Below are 21,610 nucleotides of genomic sequence, written 5' to 3' on the forward strand. Positions count from 1 at the left end.
TGCAAATTTTATTTTCTAGGTGTCTTCTACGTTATTGATGCAGCATCCAAATCAATTCTACTTTAAATTCTGACAGCTGCTCGGCGCTCGCGATATTTATATATATATATATATATATATATATATATTATTATATATATATATTATATATATATATATATATATATATACGCGAATGTTGTTGTGATATTAGAAAGAAATAAATGTATTGCAATTGAATGCATTTAATATTGTACAAAAAGTCAACGTGTAGGATTCAGGTTACATACTCCCCCATAAAAGTATTTCATCCGTTAATAAAATGAGGATTGCGGAAGTCATCGTTACTTGAGGTTTCTGGTGTCGTTCACTTCCTGTACTTAACTAATAAGTCCACAGCTCTGTGGGTTTGTCATGACAGGCGTTTGTAACTGGAGAGGGAAAAAACATTGCAAAAATAAGTCGACACAAGCGAGACCTCTTCAGCAGACGAATATGTAAATTATTAAATTTAAAATGGATGTTGTGGTTTATCTGTCTGGCACTGGTAGAAAGTATTAATCTGTAGGCTGAGAGTGTGAAATTGTGGCTCATTAAATGCTCACTGTAACGAAGGGACTACAGTCAAAGAGGAGATCATACATTCTGTTTCTGGCTGTACTGATTTGAGCTTTATTATAATTTTTTTTTTTTTTTTTTTTAATACAGAAGAAAGAATATAAAACAATTAAAAAACTAAAACATGGAGCGACTTTGTCGCGAATCCCGTTTATCGTTGTCTCTGGTTTTGTTGTTTATTTCTCGCTGTGCTTCTTTCAATTTGGATACGAATAGTCCTTCTGTTTTTTTGGGACCCGATGGAAGTTATTTTGGCTTCTCGGTGGATTTCTTCAAACCTGACGAGAAACAGTAAGTTGAAAGATAATTTTTGGTAGTGTCGATGTTTTAATTATGTGCAATACGTTGATAACCTTAGTTAAGTTATAAAGTTGCAGTCCATCATCAATGTGGATAAATATGGCAACTGTTACATTTACTCAGTGTAACAGCATGCTACAGTACGAGGACGTTCGGGATTACAATGTTTTGGTTATTGTTTGCGGTGCAGTTTGAGCGAGGTAAAATTAGTTATCAGGTTATTATTATTATTTTTAAAACGTAATACAAATAGTATAGTGTAAAGGGATTTGATACTAGCCTTTGACAGACTTTGAGCTTGTATGAAATGCATTCATGGATTGGGTATTGCTTTAATGTTTTATGCAACACTAAACATCAGATAGAACAGTAGGCAAGAATAGGGTTTCTCGGAAGAAAGAAAGGAAAAACACTAAGCAGGGGATTCACAAGAACGACTACTGTTCTAAGTGTACCGATACTTGAAATAACAATTAGTTAGAACAACTGCTACTGTTTTTGTTAGCAGCAAATTCTGTAGCCTTTTTCTTAAGAAACTTACAGTACACACAGCATAACAGGAGGTTTCCCATGAAGCCAAACTTTTTTTTTTTTTTTTTTTACAAAAACAGAACTATACAATACTCGTACATATTTTATTTATATGTGTGGCACAGATCCATTCTCAAAAGTTTCCATTTCCAGACACTATTTTACATTTAGGGGCAGTTTGCTTTCATGAGTACACACTGTATTGTTTAGACTTAACAGTTCCTGCTGTTCGTGTTCTATAGTGAACTAAATTTAGCATTTGCATCATGTAAAAGGTGAAAATGCCTCTCAAATGTGGCTGAAAATGCTCTGTGTCAGTCCTCCTTGTTGAATTGCTGGATAGATGTATTTGAGTCAATATTGTACCATACAGTATAGCACCACTATATACATTATTTACTTGAGACATGATTTTTAGCCCTGGACCTCACAATGGTTATTTAATTTGGATTAAGTGTTTAACTCAGGCGCAATATGGCACTGATAGGAACCAATCTGATGCACTGTTTCACTGTTCGTCCTCCGGGCATCTTTTAAAGCGCCTTTAGGAAAGTAAACATTACACTGTTATAAAGTGTATAAGTATGCAAAAGCAAGAAGAATAAAATCTGAAACTTAAAACTGGGTAATAAACTGTCTCGGCTTGCCTCTGTTTACCATTCATTCTGAAACGTTATCAGCTAGTGACTTACTGTCTGTTTTCATATGAAACGTTATATGGTATGGCGTTACCAAAACAGTGCGATTATCGGTATCACATTCGTTGTTCTGCAAGTTTAAGTTGAACTGGTCCTGTAGTTGTCAAGTTTTCTGGAAATGTAAAGGAGGAAAAAAAAAAAAAGAAAACCCTTAGATGACTTAACATCTACTAGTCCTTGGATCACAAATGCAAAACACACACTTCTTTGCTTCCATATACAGTGCTTCAGTTGGCTGTGTTGATGTCCATGTTCCTCCATACACCTTCACGTCAATACAGATGCTAATTATAGTATTTTAAATGTTCTTAATGATACATCAGATTTCTACATAAACATGAGTACATGGAGGTCTATCGAGTTTAGCTGAACATATAACATAGATAGATTTAACATCTGTTTTTTCAGATTGTTATGAATATGCAGTAAATGTAACACTCAATGGGGGTATGGCATATGTATTGCATTTTAAGTAGCTGTTGAAGAGAAGAACTAACATTCACCTCAATATGTCTTTTTGTGTTTTGTTTATTTTTAGGTTAAACGTTTTAATTGGTGCTCCTAAGGCCAATACCACACTTTCAAAAGTTGTGGAGAGGGGAGCAGTGTACAGTTGTCCGTGGCAATCAAGCAGTACCTGTCAGCAAGTGCAGTTTGACAGTACAGGTGAGACTCGTTGCTTAAGTTTGATCAAATAGCAGTTCTGAGACACCTATAGGCTTACTGTATACTTTAAAAGGCAGTGAATTCAAAAGCCACCACTGCATACAGCACCCAAGGCAGTGAGTTTTCAAAACAGCACAATTTCAGGATATATTCTTATTGTTAAAATTGATAGAAACTGTCAAAATGGATAGTTTAAAATGTTGCATGCTTAATTTCTGAGCAATGGGTGTATTAAAATGAAAGGTATTAGTTGAATTTCACTGCCTTGGGTGCTGTATGCAGTGGTGGCTTTTAAATCGTCTCTGCTCTAAATGTTTTCAATAGGCGTGTTAAATGTTATATGAAGCAACGAGACTGTGCTTGCAAGGCATTGTTCAAGCCTGAACTCATGCTGGAATGCAGCAGCTGAGTGTTTCTTGCACATGTCTTGTTGCAACATTGTTCAATTACAGTAAGATGCAGTAAGAGGTCTGATGGAACAATTAGTTTTTTTGGGTTGGACTGGTTGCATAATTTAACAAATTACCTTGCATGATGCAGTTAGAGTCCAAATACCATACCTGCCATTTCCAAATGAAACTAGAACCAGAAAATGTAAAATAGGCTTTGGAATGAGTTGAAACTATACTGTGTCCTTCACGCAACAGACCTCAATACAGCTGTATCATCTGCTTGCCAGGATGTAGGTTGTTGAGTGCCTTTGTTTCCAGGGACAGATACCAGCTTGTTAACCCTAGACCTATCATTATGCACATATTACAAGGTGATGCATTAATTTTACCCTCAAAGGTCTTGTTGTTTGTTGACATGGTACACCTCCCATATTTCACAAGCAGCTCCCTATGTATTTTAAAACTGCAATTAAATGTACAAGTATGATTTCTAACAACCCCAGCGGCATTCTGAAAAGGCTAGGGAAAAATGATCAAAACTGAACTCCCTCTAATTCAACACTTTTGTTGTTCCCGTGTCTATATGACAGAAAAGCAGTTGTTTATTAGAGCATACAACCAAGATGTATTCACAGGTTTTAAGATGGCCTGCTTTACATTGGTATTCACAAATAGCTTTGAACTGATAAGAGTGAAACATAATTCTCTCTCTCTCTCTCTCTCTCTCTCTCTCTCTCTCTCTCTCTCTCTCTCTCTATATATATATATATATATATATATATATATATATATATATATATATATATATATATATATATATATATATACACACATACTATTTTTTATTTTATTTTTCAGGTTACAAATTTAAGTAAAACTTATTAAAATTGATGAAGGCATTGATCTTAATAGGTGGAGTCATGTATGTATTACTGTTCGTTCTAGCTTCTTCTCCAGTGCTTGTAGTTGTTCAGCTCACACTGTACGAAGCATAGCTCAATTCTAAATATGATCCATTTGCATAAACTATAATAATGTTCAACTGCATTAACACATTTACATATAGGTATTTGATAGAATGAAAATGCTCTTGAAGCCACAAACGATACGACTTCTGCTATGGTTAATAGGACACTGCAGTTCATTTAGAAACCTAAAAAGGTTCACTGTAAATGTTACTACTGTTACTGAACACCCTGTAGTGTTTAGAAGAAACACATTACTTTACCTGTGCTGCATCCATACATAATGTCGTGTCGTCCATCACTGCAGTATATTTTTAAAATATAGTCCTAATTGTGTTTTTTTTTTTTTTTTTTTTTTTTTAAATAAACTGTGAATTATGATTCAAAACCATTAGGATTATGTTTAAAGGGGGGGGGGGGGGGGGGGGGGGGGGGTTCCAGCATCATTTTAAGTGACTCAACCTTGTTTAGCACAAACTGTATCCCAGTATCACACACCCACTGATTTACCAGAACCACACAATATGCTTCCTTTTAATGACACACTCTGACTTAGGCAGCAGTGTTTCATGCACATAATTTCTATACTAGTCCTGTGTTAGGATAATAGCAGTAAGGAAAATGTAGACATGAGCAATATATCGCATACACTCAATGGAAAGGGTAAAACTGTTTCCGTTGTATGTAAAAATGATACCAACGCATATTTTTTATTGTACAAAATTCTTCTCTCTGTGAGGGGATGCAGAAATGGGAAGGTTTTGTATAAACCAAGCAGATCAGTGGCTGTTATATTCATGGTAACTTTTAAAACTCATAAACATCCAAACATCTTTTCCCTTCAAGAGAAAAAAAAACAACTGCTTCATAAGGTGATCACCACATTCATAAGGCAGGATGTTTGAAACCCTATAGATTATTTTGTCAGAACTATTTCGTACAAAAGTGGTCATTCTTTAAAATGCAGAACAGTGTCTTTCTTTGAAGCTCTGGGACCTGACAGCCATACTGTGGAAAATTGAGTTAGTCATCATTTTATTTTTTTAAATAAATAGAAAAGGGCTTACAAGGGGAAAACCCACCCACTGCAAATAGCTTCTGTTTATTGTCTCATAGGAGTGTGGCTGTACTCTGTGTGGTACCAGCATTTGCTATCCTTTGTTTAGCTGTGTGTTACAAAGAGCTGTTTGCCATTTAATCCTGTGGTGGGTGACCAGGAAATGGCAAGGGAGGCTCCATAGTATGTACTACTAAATTACAAATAAAAAGTACTAAAATACAAACTTTATGACTTGAAGGGACTTCGATAAAGAAATATTCTCTCGTCTCAAACAAGATTTAGTACATTCACTTTTTATTTTCTCTTTTCTTGTTTGCTGTTGCAGTACTGTTATGTAGTATAATGTGTTTAATATGACAAGGAGACACATTCTCTGAAACAAAAACAAAAACCCTGAAACAAAAACAATTCAGTAAGATTCATTGTTCCAGCCATTTGTTGGAGATCTTATATCTTTCATTTTTTTTTTTTTTTTTTTTTTTTTAATCTTTTTGATTGAGGGTTTTGAAGTACAGTATAATGCTACAAAAAGAATACTATGAAGCACAAAGTCGTAAACCCTAATTTTGTACAGTATATTATAATAACATGACACTTCAAATGTAGATGTTACAATACAGTTGTTTTACTTTGAGAGAAAGGAGAACTTCCAAAAAAGGATTTATTTTGGTTTATGCAGTCCTGCTGAGAAATTCTAATACAACCAACAAACATTTTCAATCAAGCCAGAGACCAGAAGCAGAGACTCGGCACTTCTGCACAGCGGTGAGTTGCCTTTGGCCAGCAACAAGATGCATATAAACTCAATTCCACACACTGCGGGAAGCGATATTGTTGATGTGTAGGCAGGCTGGAAAAGGAAAAACTTCCTTTTTTTATATTATTCTTAGAAGGCCTTTAGGTAATAATGAGTTTTAGTATGTGTGTGTGTGTATATATCTATATATCTGTATGTGTGTGTGTGTGTCTAGATTATATATATATAGAGAGAGAGAGAGAGAGAGAGAGAGAGAGAGAGAGAGAGAGAGAGAGAGAGAGAGAGATTTAAAAAATATATAATTATACTGGGGTATAACATAAAGGCATTTGATAAATATAATACTGCAAAGCTAACTGATAGACCTCAAGGCTTTTGCAGCTGCCCTGTAGGTAGGCAATTAAATGGGTGGTGTCTTGGCATGTCTAATGTTACCCTCCTACTACTGGACCTGCAGGCAATTAAATGGTGGAACAAGTCTTTGGGTGTTTTAAAAACATAGGCAAAAGTATAAAAATTAGTCTCTTAAACTATATGTGAAATGAAGTGAAGAGTGAAAATTACATTACAACCCCAGTTAAGTAAAGACCTGATACAATCCTACATTACTCAACAACAAAAAAAAAAGAGATTTATCTGCAGGTCCATTAAAATTAATATAGCTATATTTAAAACATCATTCTGCAGAGCAGGAACATTTAATAAGATTTTCGTCAGGATCAAGAACTGAATTTCATAAGAAAGTTATAAATGGCAGAAAGGCCATACTGCACAGTAGTAATCACACACATTGGATGTAGTCTATTCCGAGTTGGTATGTATTATTCACCTTACATATGCATGTTTTAAAAGTTGTTGCTTTACTTCGGATTAACCACTTCAGCTCCAGATGTAAAGATGAAACCCCTTCCCAGGTACCAGATTTTGAAAATAATAATATTTTCAAACCTGTAATTGCTATAAAATGTTAACATATGATGAATAAAACATAAATACCATATTACTTCAATTTGGCGCCGCAGAGTTTATTTTAAATTGATCAAAATGACTGCGGCCCTTAAACGAGAGCGGCGATTATATGAAGGCAGCCTTTATTAAAAGTACTACGCTTTACAAATGCCTTAAATCATGTATTAAAACATTACAGCATTTTAGAAGCGCCGCTGTGAGAGGCTCACATCTGCAGCACTATACTCTTGTGTGTTTTTTGCTTGAATACAGTACATTTACTTTTCAATAAATCCTACTCTGTTATTTTTTTCCTCTGTAACTTGCTTGTTTGTAATTTCTCTGCAAGAGAAACCAAAACTAAATCTTCTCATAGACAGTAAGTGCATTGTTTTTATTTGAAAGGGGTTGAGTAGGGGAATTACAATTTGAACAAAACCAAAACAACAAAACCACCTAAGAACTTCAGAAGGACTGCTGTTCTGTATGTAGTTTATCTTGGATTTTCTTTCAGAACTGTGCCATAAAATAAAATGTGTTTGCTATGTGTGTGTACATTGCTTTGTAATGTACTGTGCTAGATGGAGTCATCCGTGTCTTCGGGGGTGTTACATGTACATAGTCAGTGTTGCGTGTTTGTTTACTGTGTGTGTTTTTTTTTTATTAGGGGGAGAAAAAAATTACCTTAGTGTTTCTTTATTGATAGCGGCGTTTATTCGAGGGCGGCCTCTATTATAAAGCTGATACATGACTGCGGCGTCAATACGAGGACATCTGTAATTGGAGGGCGCCTCTAAATTGATGTAATACGATAAATGACCTAAACTCTGTTTAATTTTAACCCTTTATAGTTACTACATATCCATGTTCAATATAGAGGTAAAAACGTTTTTTTATTTTATTTTTTGTTTGAACAATGAAAACTAAAACTCTGCTAATTACAATAATACTAAGTAAACAGTAATTATCAAATAAAAATCAAACAGCATAAAAATGTGTGCCGTTATCGACATGCTCTGTTGCATTTATTGAAATGTTCAATACAACAGAACCCTGGGTTGCTTTTGCAACTACTGCACATTTCTCTTGTGTCCTTTCTTTCTTTTTCCTAGCAGACCCTGCACATTTTTTGCGGTTTCTGCTTCCCTTGTGTTGGAGGGATAGTCACAAATGTGTGTACACAGCTACTTTGTGCAGGCATTGTGATGGATTTGGCTGCCAAAAAAGTAAAGGGGCAAAATGTATACCGGTATTGCTTCCCCTGTGCTCTGTGGGTTAGGCGCCTAGTCTCTATCAATTTAATCACAAAAATCAAGTGCCTTCGAAAACATTTTTAGTTTTCCACGATAAAAACATATATACCCCCTAGCTTTTCTGCTATAACCTACCCTAACCACCCCCCCCACCCGGTGCCCCACAGGCTCAACATCCTCTTCATCATCATCGCTGAGTGATAAGTTAGCATCACTCTGAAATCCTTGCTAAAAACTATATAAACTACAACTAAACAAGTAAAACTAATAAAAATATATATGTACACATACTTGTAAAAGTTGAATGAATTCCCGCGATATATCTCAGTCTTCTAAACGCCCACAGGTAGCTTGCAATCACTACGTGACAAGCAATTGGATACAAATGTCACCTGACCCTCCCCCCTGACTTTTATTGCACATTCCACAGTACAAGCACTGCCTTAGAATGAAGCCTGAAATGCTGGACTGAGAAACTGATCATAGAATAGGATGGGAAACGTGATGTACTATGAGGTGGGTTTTGTCGTCATGGTGTTGAAGTTGTTAAAATAATATGGTTTAACTGTGTGTGGGATACGCACAGGATGTGTAATCTATACTCTTAACAGTGTACAGTAGTTTCTAATACCAGTCTGACATTTTGTTGAGATCATCCGAAGTTGGTGGCCACTATGAGTGTTGTCACTGCATGTGAATTATAGTGTTTCACCTAAACGTGAGAGTTTGAGTTGTTTAAAAGTGCAATAATCTGAAGTTTAAAATCCTTGTTTTCAGTTCCACCGCTCTTTTGTATTCCCTGTACTGTGAATGAAGTTTGTTTTGGGGGTTGAAAAAGAGTCTGGACCGAAGATGTAGTGAACAGAAATGACCACCTCTTTGTTAAAGCAAAAAGTATTTAAAAGTCACGAAGCACCCCTGTGAGGGTAGTTTGCATGTCATTACTACAATTGCTCATTCTGTATTTCTTGAACCATTTCAGATTGCAAGTTTACATTTTCAGTCCTTGGACAAAATCTAATGAGTATTTGATCACTGTGTCCTGCCATAATGGGGTCATGTGACTTCATGCATTCCAGACTGTATTCTGTGATACTCTGGGTGTAGTTCAACTGTGGGTATTGTGCAAGAAAAAAATAATCCCTTTATACTTTTTTAAAAATCTCATTATTTTACCAAATCTGCATCTATAACCTGCACCCTCCATGACACTGAGCTCTGGCATAATACGACTGTTATATTGAGGGAATGTGGTTATACGTTTCTGCTGTATAAGACAGGTTTTTGTATTCTTTCATCCAGTAAATGTATCACTTTTGCAGCAACATTACTTTAATCTCCTGCCATGTTAATAGCAAAGATCTTGTTCACATATCTGTTTTACTTCATTTTTACAAACTATTATATCAGATATGACATTCCAGTTAGAAACTGCCATGGACACGTCTTGATATTTGTTCACAGAAACTGCAGTTTCTCGATTTGTAATGAACTTTTAAGTTTTGAGAGTTCATTTAACTTCCTGTTTGATTTTGTAGATGACCGATACAATCTAAACGGTGAGCAGATGGAGTTCAAGTCTAACCAGTGGTTTGGAGCCACCGTGAGATCTAAGGGTGATCAGATTTTGGTAAGTCCACTCCCTGCCGTCCTCTTTTTGAAGCTTTCGATGATGCATTTCGGTCTCCTTTTATTTCCAGACAACTTTGTAAGGGCAAACAAGATTTTTAAGGGGGATGGGTGGACAAGACTTATTTGGTCTGTAAATAAAGACCAAGCAGGCTTTGCCCTATTTCGTACTGCTTTTACTTTAGCACATAATAATATTGAAGAATCAGTAAAGAAAATGTATACCTGTCAGATGTGTTATTATATTATTTCCTCAGGCCTGTGCTCCTCTCTACCAATGGAGAACATTCGGGACAGCAGAAAGAGAACCCGTGGGGACCTGTTACCTAAAAAGGGGGAACACCATTGTTGAGTATTCACCTTGCAGAACAGGTAAGATTTCTTAAGCTATGGGTTGATTACAAGATTGACCCAAAGTCTATCTAGTCAGGATTTTGTTGTTTTTTTTTTTTTTTTTTTTTTTCCCAGGGTGTTAGGGTAAGAATACATTATGCTAGGCTCCTATACATTTCTGTTCCTCCCAAGTGAGGAGGAATGTCTGGTTTAACCAAGATTGTAAAATGTTACACATAAGACATTAACACCTTATTTTGTCAGAACATGTTCCCTTTATTACACAAATATGATTAATTTCAAATTAGGGTTGAGCACTTAATCACTCAAAAGATTCTGTAATGGTTTGGCAAGGATGATGGGTTTGGGGGATAGTATTTCAATTAATAATAAACAATACGATTTTGTCATAGTGTTTTTAGTACATTTCACAGGCGAGTTGCAGAAAAAAATGCAAAATTCACTAAAATGTCACGGAAAGCCCACCAAATGTAGGTTTAGCTACATCAACATACACAAGAGCTTTTAAATAGTACACCAAAACCAATAATATAAAGACTATTGCTTTTGACTGCTGGCAAGTTATTTTTTTTTATACTGTACGTAGCAAAACAGTGTCTGAAATAAACTGTGTTCTTATTTCTCTATGCGCATCCGCGCGCAACCGCATATTCATTATCTAAGTGTGTGTGTGGTCTATATATATGATATATATATAGTATGAATATATATATATATAGTGTGTGTAATATATTATTATATATATATATATATATATATATATATTATCTATATATATATATATATATATATATACTGTGTGTGTGTGTGTGAATGAATGCGCTAGAGTATCTCTTTATTTTATGTCAAATAAAAAAAATTCTTTTTGTATATATATATATATATATATATATTATACATACATATATATATATATATATATATATATACTATACCCACATACATATACTGTATATAGATATATATATATATATATATATATATATAGAATATATATATATATATATATATATATATATATATATATATATATATATATATATATATATATATATATATATATATATATCTATATATATATATATGTATATATATGTATATGTTTTTTCTTCAGTAATAAGAATGAGATGTTGAAAGGTCAAATCACACAGACAGCACCGTGTCCAACAAACAGGGCATCACAAAGATCAGAAAAATACCAGAAACAGATAAACCTCTTGTTTTTATTTACAGTTTGCAGGAAATATGTTCAACGGCAATCTAAAGTGTTTTGTTTAGCGATGTTTAGTTTTAGAGAAAGTGAGTATTTATTTTAAACAGACCACTTGGGTACATTAGCTACATTGTATGAAAAAGTTTCAAGAAATGTCATTAATATTCTTTGAAGATGCAAGCCCACTTTTTTGTTTCACAAAAATAAATTAACAAGCACTGCATATATGTGAAGATCAGAGCCGAGAGTTTACAGTAACATACGATACTGTTCATTTACATGCTCACTCAGCTACACAGTAGAATCTCCTTCTCTGGCCTACATGGCTACACGTAAATGCTGCGTGGCGCTACACAACCAAACAATTACAGATACTCGCAGGTTTGTATTTTCAGTGCATGACGTACATTTTAAAGGAAATAAAGGCAGTGCCTAACCAAATGTGTTTTTACATCCATTTCCAAGATTTCACTGACACTTTTTTTCATGATTTCTGTGACCTTGGTGACAAAATCATATCCTTTAATAATAATCCTCAAAGTCACCAGTTTCTTAAGAATGGTCCTTTTTTCTTTTGATACTTTATTGGCTTCCACAGACTCAAATTCCATTTTTATTTTGCCAAAGCTGTAGGGCTACAGCTGTCTTTGTGATAACCCCATCCTGTGCACTCAGAGCTGTGTTTCAGAAGCTTAATACATTGAAAGTCATCACTTAAAGTATCTGGGCTTCTGTGACCTAGTGCACAATTAACAGATTTGAAAGGTGCTTAAATGAAACAAAATTAGTCTGCTTCAAATAAATATTCATCTTAAAGTATAGTGATTTATTACTGTATTTGTGTTCCTCAAAATGACCATGGTGCAAACAGGAGACCACGATTACCAGTTTTTTTAACATAAGTTTTGTTTTTGTTTTTTCAGATAAAAACAATCCAGAAGGACAAGGTTTTTGTCAAGCAGGATTTAGCATTGACTTTGTAAAGGTATGGGATATTTAAAGTAAACTGGACTGTGTTATTTTGACTGGCTGTATGTTTGTGTATGGTGTTGTGGTATGTCGCACCTATTGAGCGTATCAGAATCTGTGGATAGGAGATGCCTGCCCATTTGTCTTTAAGTACAATCCTTATGTCACACTTACATTTTCAATTAATCTCCATACTATATCTAACAAAGTAAATACATACAAAATGTGTTGTAACTGAAAATCTTTCTTCCTCTTTTTGTTTCTTTCTTTGACAGGACAATCGCGTTGTTGTTGGAGGGCCTGGTAGTTTTTACTGGCAAGGTAAGACATGTAAAAACATCTACTAGAAACCTACAGTGACGTTTAAAATAAGTGGTTATTGCCCCTACTAGGCCAACTTTTGCACTATTGAAAAGTCCCAGAATGCACTGCTTTTTGCAGTTCCTGAATTGTGTGTCTCTTCTGGTTCTGACACATTTACATAAGCCTGTACTGTAGACAAGTGATTTGACATGCATTGTACCACGGACAGTAACTTATGGGGGTAAAGTTTGGCTCAGTGATCGAAGATAAGTGAAACAATTTGGGAACAGAGTACCAGAAATGACAAATAATTTAAAGTTCTGCTGTATTGTCAACTGAGATTTGAATTTCCATTTCCACAGGTCAACTGATTTCTGATCTGATTCCTCAGATTGTGAATAAATATAATAAGGATTCCTATTACACAACGTATGATAGTCAACTGACTACCAAGCCAGCAAGTGCTGCGTTTGATGACAGCTACTTAGGTAAGTGATCTTATAACTCTTCATTTGTTCATATGCTGCTGGAGAATGTTTAAGAAGTCTTTATTGTTTGCATATTAATCTGTTTGGCTATTTAAAAAAAAATCTAATGTCTTGCGTTTCCTTTAAATTATTAGGCTATTCAATAGCTGTTGCAGACTTTAATGGTGATGGAATAGATGGTAAGAATTTGAACTAATTTTGATATATTCACGATTACATTTGTAACACATAAATTAATGTATGTATTAAATAACCACAAAGTTCAGGTGGAAAAATTTAGTTATATAAATGGTGTTTTTTTTTCTACTGCCCAAAAGCTACCTGTAAGCCAGTTGAAATAGTATCTATATGCTTTGCTCTGATATGTGAAAATGCTCATTCTATAATAAATATCCAAAGTAATAAAATGCAGCTACATTAGTTATGTCTAAAGTATGTATGAGGTTTGCAGGATTTTATAAATTATTATTTTTTTCTTTCTTCACAGATTTTGTGACTGGTGTTCCCAGAGGAGCTCGAGCTCTTGGTTATGTAAGAATACTTGTTTGATTTATTTACTTATTTGCTTATTTATTTATTAAATATAATGTATCTGTTCTTTTAAAAGGGTAGTACTTTTAATTTAAATATATTTATTTCTTTATTTTCAGGTGACGATTTTCAGTGGCACAACTATGGAGTCTCTCGTTAATTTCACCGGAGAGCAGGTCAGATAGCATTTATAAATCCTTATAAATAAATCCTGTGGCCTCATTGATTCTAATCCACCCAACCATGTGTGATATCAAGATTCTACACACTGTTCGCCTTCCTTCTTCTGTCAGGGTACCAGACCTGTTTTGTTGTATAATAAAGTATGAAAATGAACTGCAGTGATTTAATTCACCACTTTTTTATTTATTTATTTATTTAAATTAAGAATACAAGGTGTGTGTGTTTTTAAAATCAATATTTACAGTATACTGTTTAGAGTACTGTTTGGTCAATGAAGTGCGATTTGTTGACCAATCCCATATGGTCCTATATGCGCTGCCAAATAAAAAAGTTATAATTGGTTAAAGTCTGGATTGCAAAATGTGAAGTATGTGTTAAAACAGACACCATTGTCAAGCAAGAGAATCCCTTTCCAGAAAGTGTACAATGCTTTCCATGAAAGGAGATATTACCAGGGTTTTTAGTGTACTCTGTAGGCCTTGAGAACACTCTAAACAATAATAAATGTAATTAAAATAAATAGTGTATCCAAGCAACAGTAAGACCAAAAGGCAGAGTTCCTGTATGCTGAATTTCTTCACAGAAACCATCTGCTGTCCTGAAATGTTGCTTTCCTTAATAATGCTGCATTGTTTGGAAATCAAACCTAAAACAAATGGCATTTGCTGAAATGTCTCTATGTGTTTTAAAAACTCTACCACGATACAATAAATACTGAGATGTAACCAAGATTATAGGAATAAGTGGAGTTAAGGGCATGTTTAGGTAACAGACATGCTGCTTATATTAGTTGATCTTGCTCTGCTTTTCTGTGCAGTTTGATACAGAATGATAAAGAATTGTGGGAAGAAAACATGGCAGTGTTTGTTAAGAACCTTGTTGGTTTTAGGGCAAGCAACATTGGGTTAAGAGGGTATGGGTTGTCAGAAGCAAGTGTAAATCCTATTTAACCACTGCCAAATGGTACTGTACCAAAGATCCATCGAGAGAACATGCTTCTTGCTGTCCCATTGCAACTGGAATGTAAGATGATAATTTAGAGATTGTTGAACATATTGTACAGTTGGCAGGCTTTCTTAAACCGTATCAAAGGGTTTGTTTTGAAAGTACTGTAATATAAACCAGTTAATCTCTTTTGTAGAAATATACTGGAGTTTCTTGTTTTTGTATAGAAAAGTCTTTTAATAAAAAAATGTTTTACAGATGGCAGCTTACTATGGGCATTCTGTTGCTGCCGTTGACATTAATAATGATGGGTAAGTAAGCTGTTTTCTTCCAGGTGAAAGATAAGGCTTTTACATTTTAATTTAGATGACTTGAAAGATAAGCTGTTCCATTTTTCAGTGTAGTGGCAGTGTGTCTGGTGAACTTCATGATTCTTTAAAATAGTGATAAATATTTAAGAGTGTAAATACTTCTTGAAAGAGTAACACATTGTGCAATTTCTGCTATAAATTGATCAAGGAAAGAGGCAACAAATGTTAAAAAAATAAATAAGTAAATAAATAAGGTGTTCTTTAAACTTTTAGCCAAAGGTTTAAATGCCCTTTTCAGGGCCTACTGTTTGTTTGTATTAAGATTTTGGAATAGCAATACTGGAGTATAGTGCAGGTGATCGTGAGTTGTAATATTATTCGCATCAGTGTTTTTATTGATCGTAATGTGACATTAGTGCAGGAGACATTTCACAACTTAAACATATCCAAGTGTCTGTGGGTCCACTAAATGATCAATTACACACAAGGGAGCCAGACCCCTGTAATAGTTTGACTAGTGTTAGCTGTAAAGACAGATAAAGGTGTACCAAGTTCACACAGTCATGTATTAGCTAGATTGTGAAGGCCTGTAAAGCTGCTATGTTCTTCATGATAGCTTCTTTCTTTTCAGTCTTGCAGATCTCTTTAGTGGATCCCCTCTCTTCATGGACCGTGGGTCTGATGGGAAGCTCCGAGAGGTTGGTCAGGTGTACATCTATCTGAGAGACAGCCCAGTCTCCTTCACAAAGAAAACACAGAAGCTGACAGGGACTGAGATCTACGCTAGATTTGGCAGCTGTGTTGCACCCCTCGGGGACCTCGATCTTGATGGCTTTAATGGTATTATATTTTCTGTTGGAAAGGAGGAAGAATAGTGGTTCAAAATTAAATTCACTGAAGCAAGTTAATGTGATGGTTTTATGTATTAATTAGGACATGTTTGATTTTTAATTCTATATTTAGTGTCCTTTGCAGGGTGACATAGTTGCTTCTAACAAAACAATTAATTTACTTTTAAGTTGTGAAAAAACCTCATGCATTAAATAAAGTGAACATAGAAATTTTTATCTTGTTGACTTTAATAATGTCTTAATTTAATCCAAAATGTTAAAATAACTCTGCACATTAATATGCATTTTTCTAAAAATATTTCCAAATTGCACCCTTTTTGTAGTGGTTTGTAAAAAAACTAATTATTCTGTGTAGCGTCTCTTTAAAATAAGAATATTGCAAAAGAAATGTGCATGACCCTTTCCTCTTTTTAGATATTGCAATTGCTGCTCCTTATGGAGGGACAGACAACAAAGGACTTGTCTATATCTACAATGGACGCGCTTCAGGACTGAACCCAACACAATCCCAGGTCCTGGAAGGGAGATGGGCTTCCACCAGCATGCCACCCAGCTTTGGATACTCCATGCACGGAGCCACAGATATAGATCTGAATGGATACCCAGGTACTGGATGGTTGTACAATGCTAGTGAGAGATTTCCCTCTTTCTCTTTCTTTTGAAATGTATGATACATTTTAACAAGAAAAACTGTTGTTAATGTATGCGAGATAGAAATTGTGTTATGCATAATTAAGAACACATTTGTCAAATGCAGGGTGATTTAGAAAGTAACTTTACCACATGAGATATGATGTGGTAAACTTATTTTCTAATCACCCTGTATATTAGTCTTTCTGAAATATAGAAATACAGAGCTTTATTCACAAATCACTTAAAGAACTGTTTTTAAGGAATCTCTTTTTTTAAGATTTCATTAAAGTCAATTTTTAAACTCTTCAAATTTACAGTTCACAAAACATTTTTCAGCAAACACTGCTGACGACAGTTTGTGTTAGTTGTGTATTTTAAAGGTTGAATTGATTTTTTTTTTTCATGCAGCTGCCTCTTATAAATACATGTGCATTAAGTCTTGCACTATGACTAAGTGTATTAAAAATACATCCCCCTTTCCTTATAGAAGAAGTTTACAGAAACTGTAATCAACAAAAAAAAGAAAGCTGCTGCAGTAGTGTGGTTTTCACACTTGACATGCTGATCCTTTTAGACCCTGCAGTACATTTAAAACCACATAACGGGACTTTTTTTTTTTTTTTTTTTGGTGTGTGTATAGATCTGATCGTCGGTGTTTTTGGAGCTGATAAAGCTGTCCTGTACAGGTAAGCATGAGTCTTATGTTCTGCTTTTAAGTTGTTCCTATAGTTTCTGGAACCATGAAAGAGGGGAACGGGATGGGACGGTAGAAGCTGTAGGATCTGTTCCTGGAGGGTTCCTGGTGATGTACTTAACCAGACAAAGTAGAACAAACAAGCAAAAATAAGGAACTTCCAGAAGAACACAGTAGTACTGTTAGTTTATCAGGAAAACAAGTTGAGGCTGTCTGTTGTAAGTACGTTCTAAAATGTATCTCTAATTTGTTGTGGTTTTTTAAAGCTAACTTTGTAGTGTGTTTGCTTTTGTAACTGTATTACTGTGGCCTTTGTTGTTGCTAACAGAGCTAGGCCAGTTATCAGTGTTAATGCCACCTTGGATGTCACCCCTCCAATCCTCAACCCGGATGATAAACGATGCACTTTGCCTGGTTCATCCGTTACAGTATCTTGGTAAGCAAAACAATAGTGAAGTTGACTTCGAAAAACGATGCTTGCACAATGTCAAACCATGTGTTCAATGTGTTGAAGTAGACTGGCAACCAAGAGGCTTGCTGCAAAGAGACCAGTTCTCAGATATATGTGGATATATTTTTATATTATAATGTCTGAAATTAATATACCTAATAGTGTACTTTAAAAGCCACATGTAGTCGAGACCTGACTGAGTGTAATGTCTTTGTACGATGTGCTGGCTCCTGTGCGACCCTGATTTTAGATGGTCCGCTGTTAAGAATCAATATCTGTGCTATTATTATGCCAAATTGGTTTCTCCTCCAAAACCATCAATGACAGCAGAACCACAGAGACTTTCCAGTGACTCAGATTATGTTTGGTTTAATCCTGTCGTGTTTAATCCAGACGGTACATTCAGATTCTTTGCATATCATTGTTCAAGCATTTAGTGGCTCGCTGTAAGTGGATATGAAAGGATGGCTTACGTGCATGTTTTTAAAAAGGTAACTACTGCATAAATTAAAAAAAAAAAAACATTTAAAAAACAGTATGTGTAGTTGTCCATCTTCATTTTGATTAAGACAGGATACCTGGGGTGCTTTGATCCCATATAATACTGGACACAGGGATATTTTAGTGATCTAAAGTATCTAGGTGATCACCACCTGTTTCTGATACAATTATTCCAATTTAATCACTTTTTGCTAGCATTGTGAAAAAAAAAGCTATGCTCAGTATTACCGTATTTAACAGTGCCTGCCAGTAGAAATTGAATTCTGGTCATGAGAACTTCTGGGCATCTCTTCACAGAGCTATTGTTTGGGCTCTGGGCTATTTCTTTGTGCTGATAAAGCATTCTGATGATGCATAATATGTATCCTGAAAAGTTATACATCCGGAAGGTCCTTCGTCAAAATATGCTGATAATGATTGTACAAAATGTGCAGTTCAGCCCCTGTAACTCAGTTGTCCAGGTCTGAACCCAACTAAGTTACTGCACTATGTCAGGGTTTAGAACCTAGGTATCTGGATCTTGACAGGACAGCTTACTGAATTAAGTGAGGAATGACAGTATAAGAACCGTACCACAAACGTGTAAAAGGTGTTGTAGATTACACTTGGTCAGTGGAGAACCTACAGCACACCCAATTGCCTTTTTATCTTATGGTAAAATACTCTATGTTGTACATTTTAAAGCTGTAGGTGATGTTTGCTGTAAATACTGCTTGTTTTGGCAAACGTAACCATTCTTTACTTGCAGTTAGTGGTGGTCGGGTTCCTAAAGGTCGTTATGATCGTCTGGAAACATGTCATCCATTGCAAAGTATTGCAGGCTTGAAAACGTGTTTATCTGATAGATTAATTTAGACCACACATGTACATGTTCACTCACAATTGATCCCTGGCACTGAGGTTTAAGAATGTGAACCATCCTTTTGGGTGGCTGCAAGCTGGGTGTTTTTTTTTTTTTTTTTTTTTAACCCCCCTCAAAACCTTCCCAGGGAACATTACAGTTGCCCCGTCACTGGTAGTTTCCTTTTTGTACCAGAGTTATGATCTTGGTTTCTTGTCTTTTATTATTGTGAATGCGCAAGGATGGAAATAAGACTTAATATTGCATAGCCGTTTCACCGATTCTATGTTTTACTGTGAGCTTGATTAGCCAGTGTATAGGTATAAAAACTCATAGTAAAACTAGTAATGGGGCAAACTGCTCTGCAATGGGAGTCTTATTTCTGTCCCTGATGTGGCTGGCTAATTCATACTGGCCCATTTTAAAGTTGATATATCTTTAAAGGTGATAGGCAAAGGAATTTGAACATTTCTTGTAATTTTCACAGTTCTTACTTTACATAATGATGTTTGCAGGTATGGTTTCCTTTCTTTAAAAAAGTACATATATATACAGCAAAGTTGATGTCCCACACCGGAAATTGCTGAACTCTTCCAAAGTCTGAAATTACCATTGACACTTGCCTCAATTATTTGATTGTCTGATTACTTAGTTTTCACACAGACCTTATTAGTAACATCTGCTCTGATGTCAGTAAAATTTCTGAATCCTTTGCCTATGATCTTTTAGGGTGGATGAAAACATACATAAGTTCTCTATACAAGTTGCATTTATATGAACCAGTTAGCCAGGAACAACCTTATCTTAGAAGGTCATACAGAAAAAGAATTTGATCTACTGTACTGAATATACAAATACACCCACCTAAAATTGACCTCATCCTTATATAAAATGATACTATTTTCAGTGTAACCTACATTTTATAAGACAATCTAAGACAACATCTGAAGTCTACATATGCTGAAGATCAACCTGGATAAGTGAGAATTTTTCAAATGTATTGTCCAAAACAGCAACATGTCTATACTGTAAGTTTTATAATACTGAAAGACCTTTAATCTTGTGTTCTTAATTTGTTACAGTTTTAAAGTAAAATTCTGCTTAAAGGCAAATGGGAAAGGAGCTCCGAACACCCTAAGTAAGTTATTGTAAAGCGTATTTGTTACACTTCTACGATGGTATGTGTTTCAGATACAGTGTGTAATTCTTCCAACTAAAACTGCAAAACATGTGGTTAAAAAAAAGAAACTAAACTATGGCCAGGTTAGGGTTAAAAACTGAAACTTCATCTTCCTTTTTGTAGATTTTCAGGTGGAGTTACTTTTGGACAAACTCAAACAGAAAGGCGCTATAAAGAGGGTACTGTTCCTACACAACAGGATGTCCTCCCATACAAAAAACATGTCTGTAACGAATGGCAAGGGACCTGCCTGTGAAGAACTGGATGCTTATTTACAAGTAGGTTTTTTTGGCTTTATTTTGAGTAAATAGAAATAAAGCCATGTGTACTGTATCTGTAGGCCAGAGAGAATGTTGTTAGATTGTTACCACACACTATAAAAAAATACCTCTATCTATCTATCTATCTATCTATCTATCTATCTATCTATCTATCTAATGTTGCATTTTTCTACTCATCTGATGCATTATGAGCATCAGCAACCTTGACTTGCATAAATAAGGAAAAACATTGAGTGAAATATATTGCATCACTCAATTTTCCAGGTGTGGTATCCAAAGCATAATCAACAAGTACAGAGAAGCGTTATCCGTAATTGACAAACCCAGGACTGGAAGACCCAAAAAAGTGTCTAACAAGAATGAGTACTACTTGAAGATAATATCCTTAAGGAATAGAAAGAAGACAAGTGTTGAATTGACAACAGAACTGGCAGAAGGCACAGGTGTCGTTTTCCATCCATCAACAGTCCAAAGCACCTTTGACCATTATTCCATAGTCCAATTTCTGTGTTGTAGTGCATATTTTAGCCTTTTAGTCTTGTCCTCCTTTCTTAACAGAGGTGTTCTTACTGCAACACATCCTTCAGGTCCGGATTTCAAGAGTGACCTTCGTACTGTTGATTTGATGGAAAACGACACCTATGCATTCTGCCAGTTCTGTTGTCAGTTCAACGCAGTATGCAGGATAGCACAGGCATCATCAAAATGTTGGCAATTTAATTAATTGTTATATTCCTATTATGCAGAAGGGGAGGTGAGAAACTATTTACTCAAATATTCTGAATATTAACATAGTAACATAGGCAGGAAGTATCTCCTTGTCTATTGCTGGATAACTTTTGCTTATCTGTCCTTCGGCTTTAACTAAGCAAGCTTCCTTTCCAATGTGTAGGGAAAGTGAAAGTACTGCATTGGTGTCTAGTGAAACGTATAGATTGGCAACTGTTCATGTTTATGAAATTCTTTGGTAATTGTTACTGTCTTTGCTACTTGCATATAATTTTTTTGCTTCTCTTTTGTAGGATGAGACAGAGTTCAGAGACAAAATTACGCCAATCACTATCTTCATGGAATACAGACTGGAT

The 21,610-nt window shown here is 35.1% G+C and overlaps 1 protein-coding gene across 1 annotated transcript in view; it reads left to right on the plus strand.

The window, feature by feature from the left end:
* Window positions 1–353: 353 nt before the first annotated feature.
* Window positions 354–21,610, plus strand: part of LOC121322193 (integrin alpha-V-like) — a 32,922-nt gene continuing 11,665 nt past the window's right edge. The window contains exons 1-18 of the mRNA XM_041261787.1: window positions 354–888; window positions 2,665–2,792; window positions 9,706–9,797; window positions 10,054–10,168; window positions 12,287–12,348; window positions 12,608–12,653; window positions 12,998–13,123; window positions 13,258–13,302; window positions 13,611–13,654; window positions 13,774–13,830; window positions 15,041–15,093; window positions 15,725–15,933; window positions 16,359–16,550; window positions 17,218–17,263; window positions 17,600–17,707; window positions 20,147–20,202; window positions 20,368–20,522; window positions 21,548–21,610. The exon at window positions 21,548–21,610 is cut by the window's right edge and continues 75 nt beyond it. Coding sequence (XP_041117721.1) covers window positions 722–888; window positions 2,665–2,792; window positions 9,706–9,797; window positions 10,054–10,168; window positions 12,287–12,348; window positions 12,608–12,653; window positions 12,998–13,123; window positions 13,258–13,302; window positions 13,611–13,654; window positions 13,774–13,830; window positions 15,041–15,093; window positions 15,725–15,933; window positions 16,359–16,550; window positions 17,218–17,263; window positions 17,600–17,707; window positions 20,147–20,202; window positions 20,368–20,522; window positions 21,548–21,610 — 1,764 coding nt within the window. The 5' untranslated portion in view covers window positions 354–721. The remainder of the gene's footprint in view (window positions 889–2,664; window positions 2,793–9,705; window positions 9,798–10,053; window positions 10,169–12,286; window positions 12,349–12,607; window positions 12,654–12,997; window positions 13,124–13,257; window positions 13,303–13,610; window positions 13,655–13,773; window positions 13,831–15,040; window positions 15,094–15,724; window positions 15,934–16,358; window positions 16,551–17,217; window positions 17,264–17,599; window positions 17,708–20,146; window positions 20,203–20,367; window positions 20,523–21,547) is intronic.

Source organism: Polyodon spathula, chromosome 10 (genome assembly GCF_017654505.1).
Source record: "Polyodon spathula isolate WHYD16114869_AA chromosome 10, ASM1765450v1, whole genome shotgun sequence".
NCBI lineage: Eukaryota > Metazoa > Chordata > Actinopteri > Acipenseriformes > Polyodontidae > Polyodon > Polyodon spathula.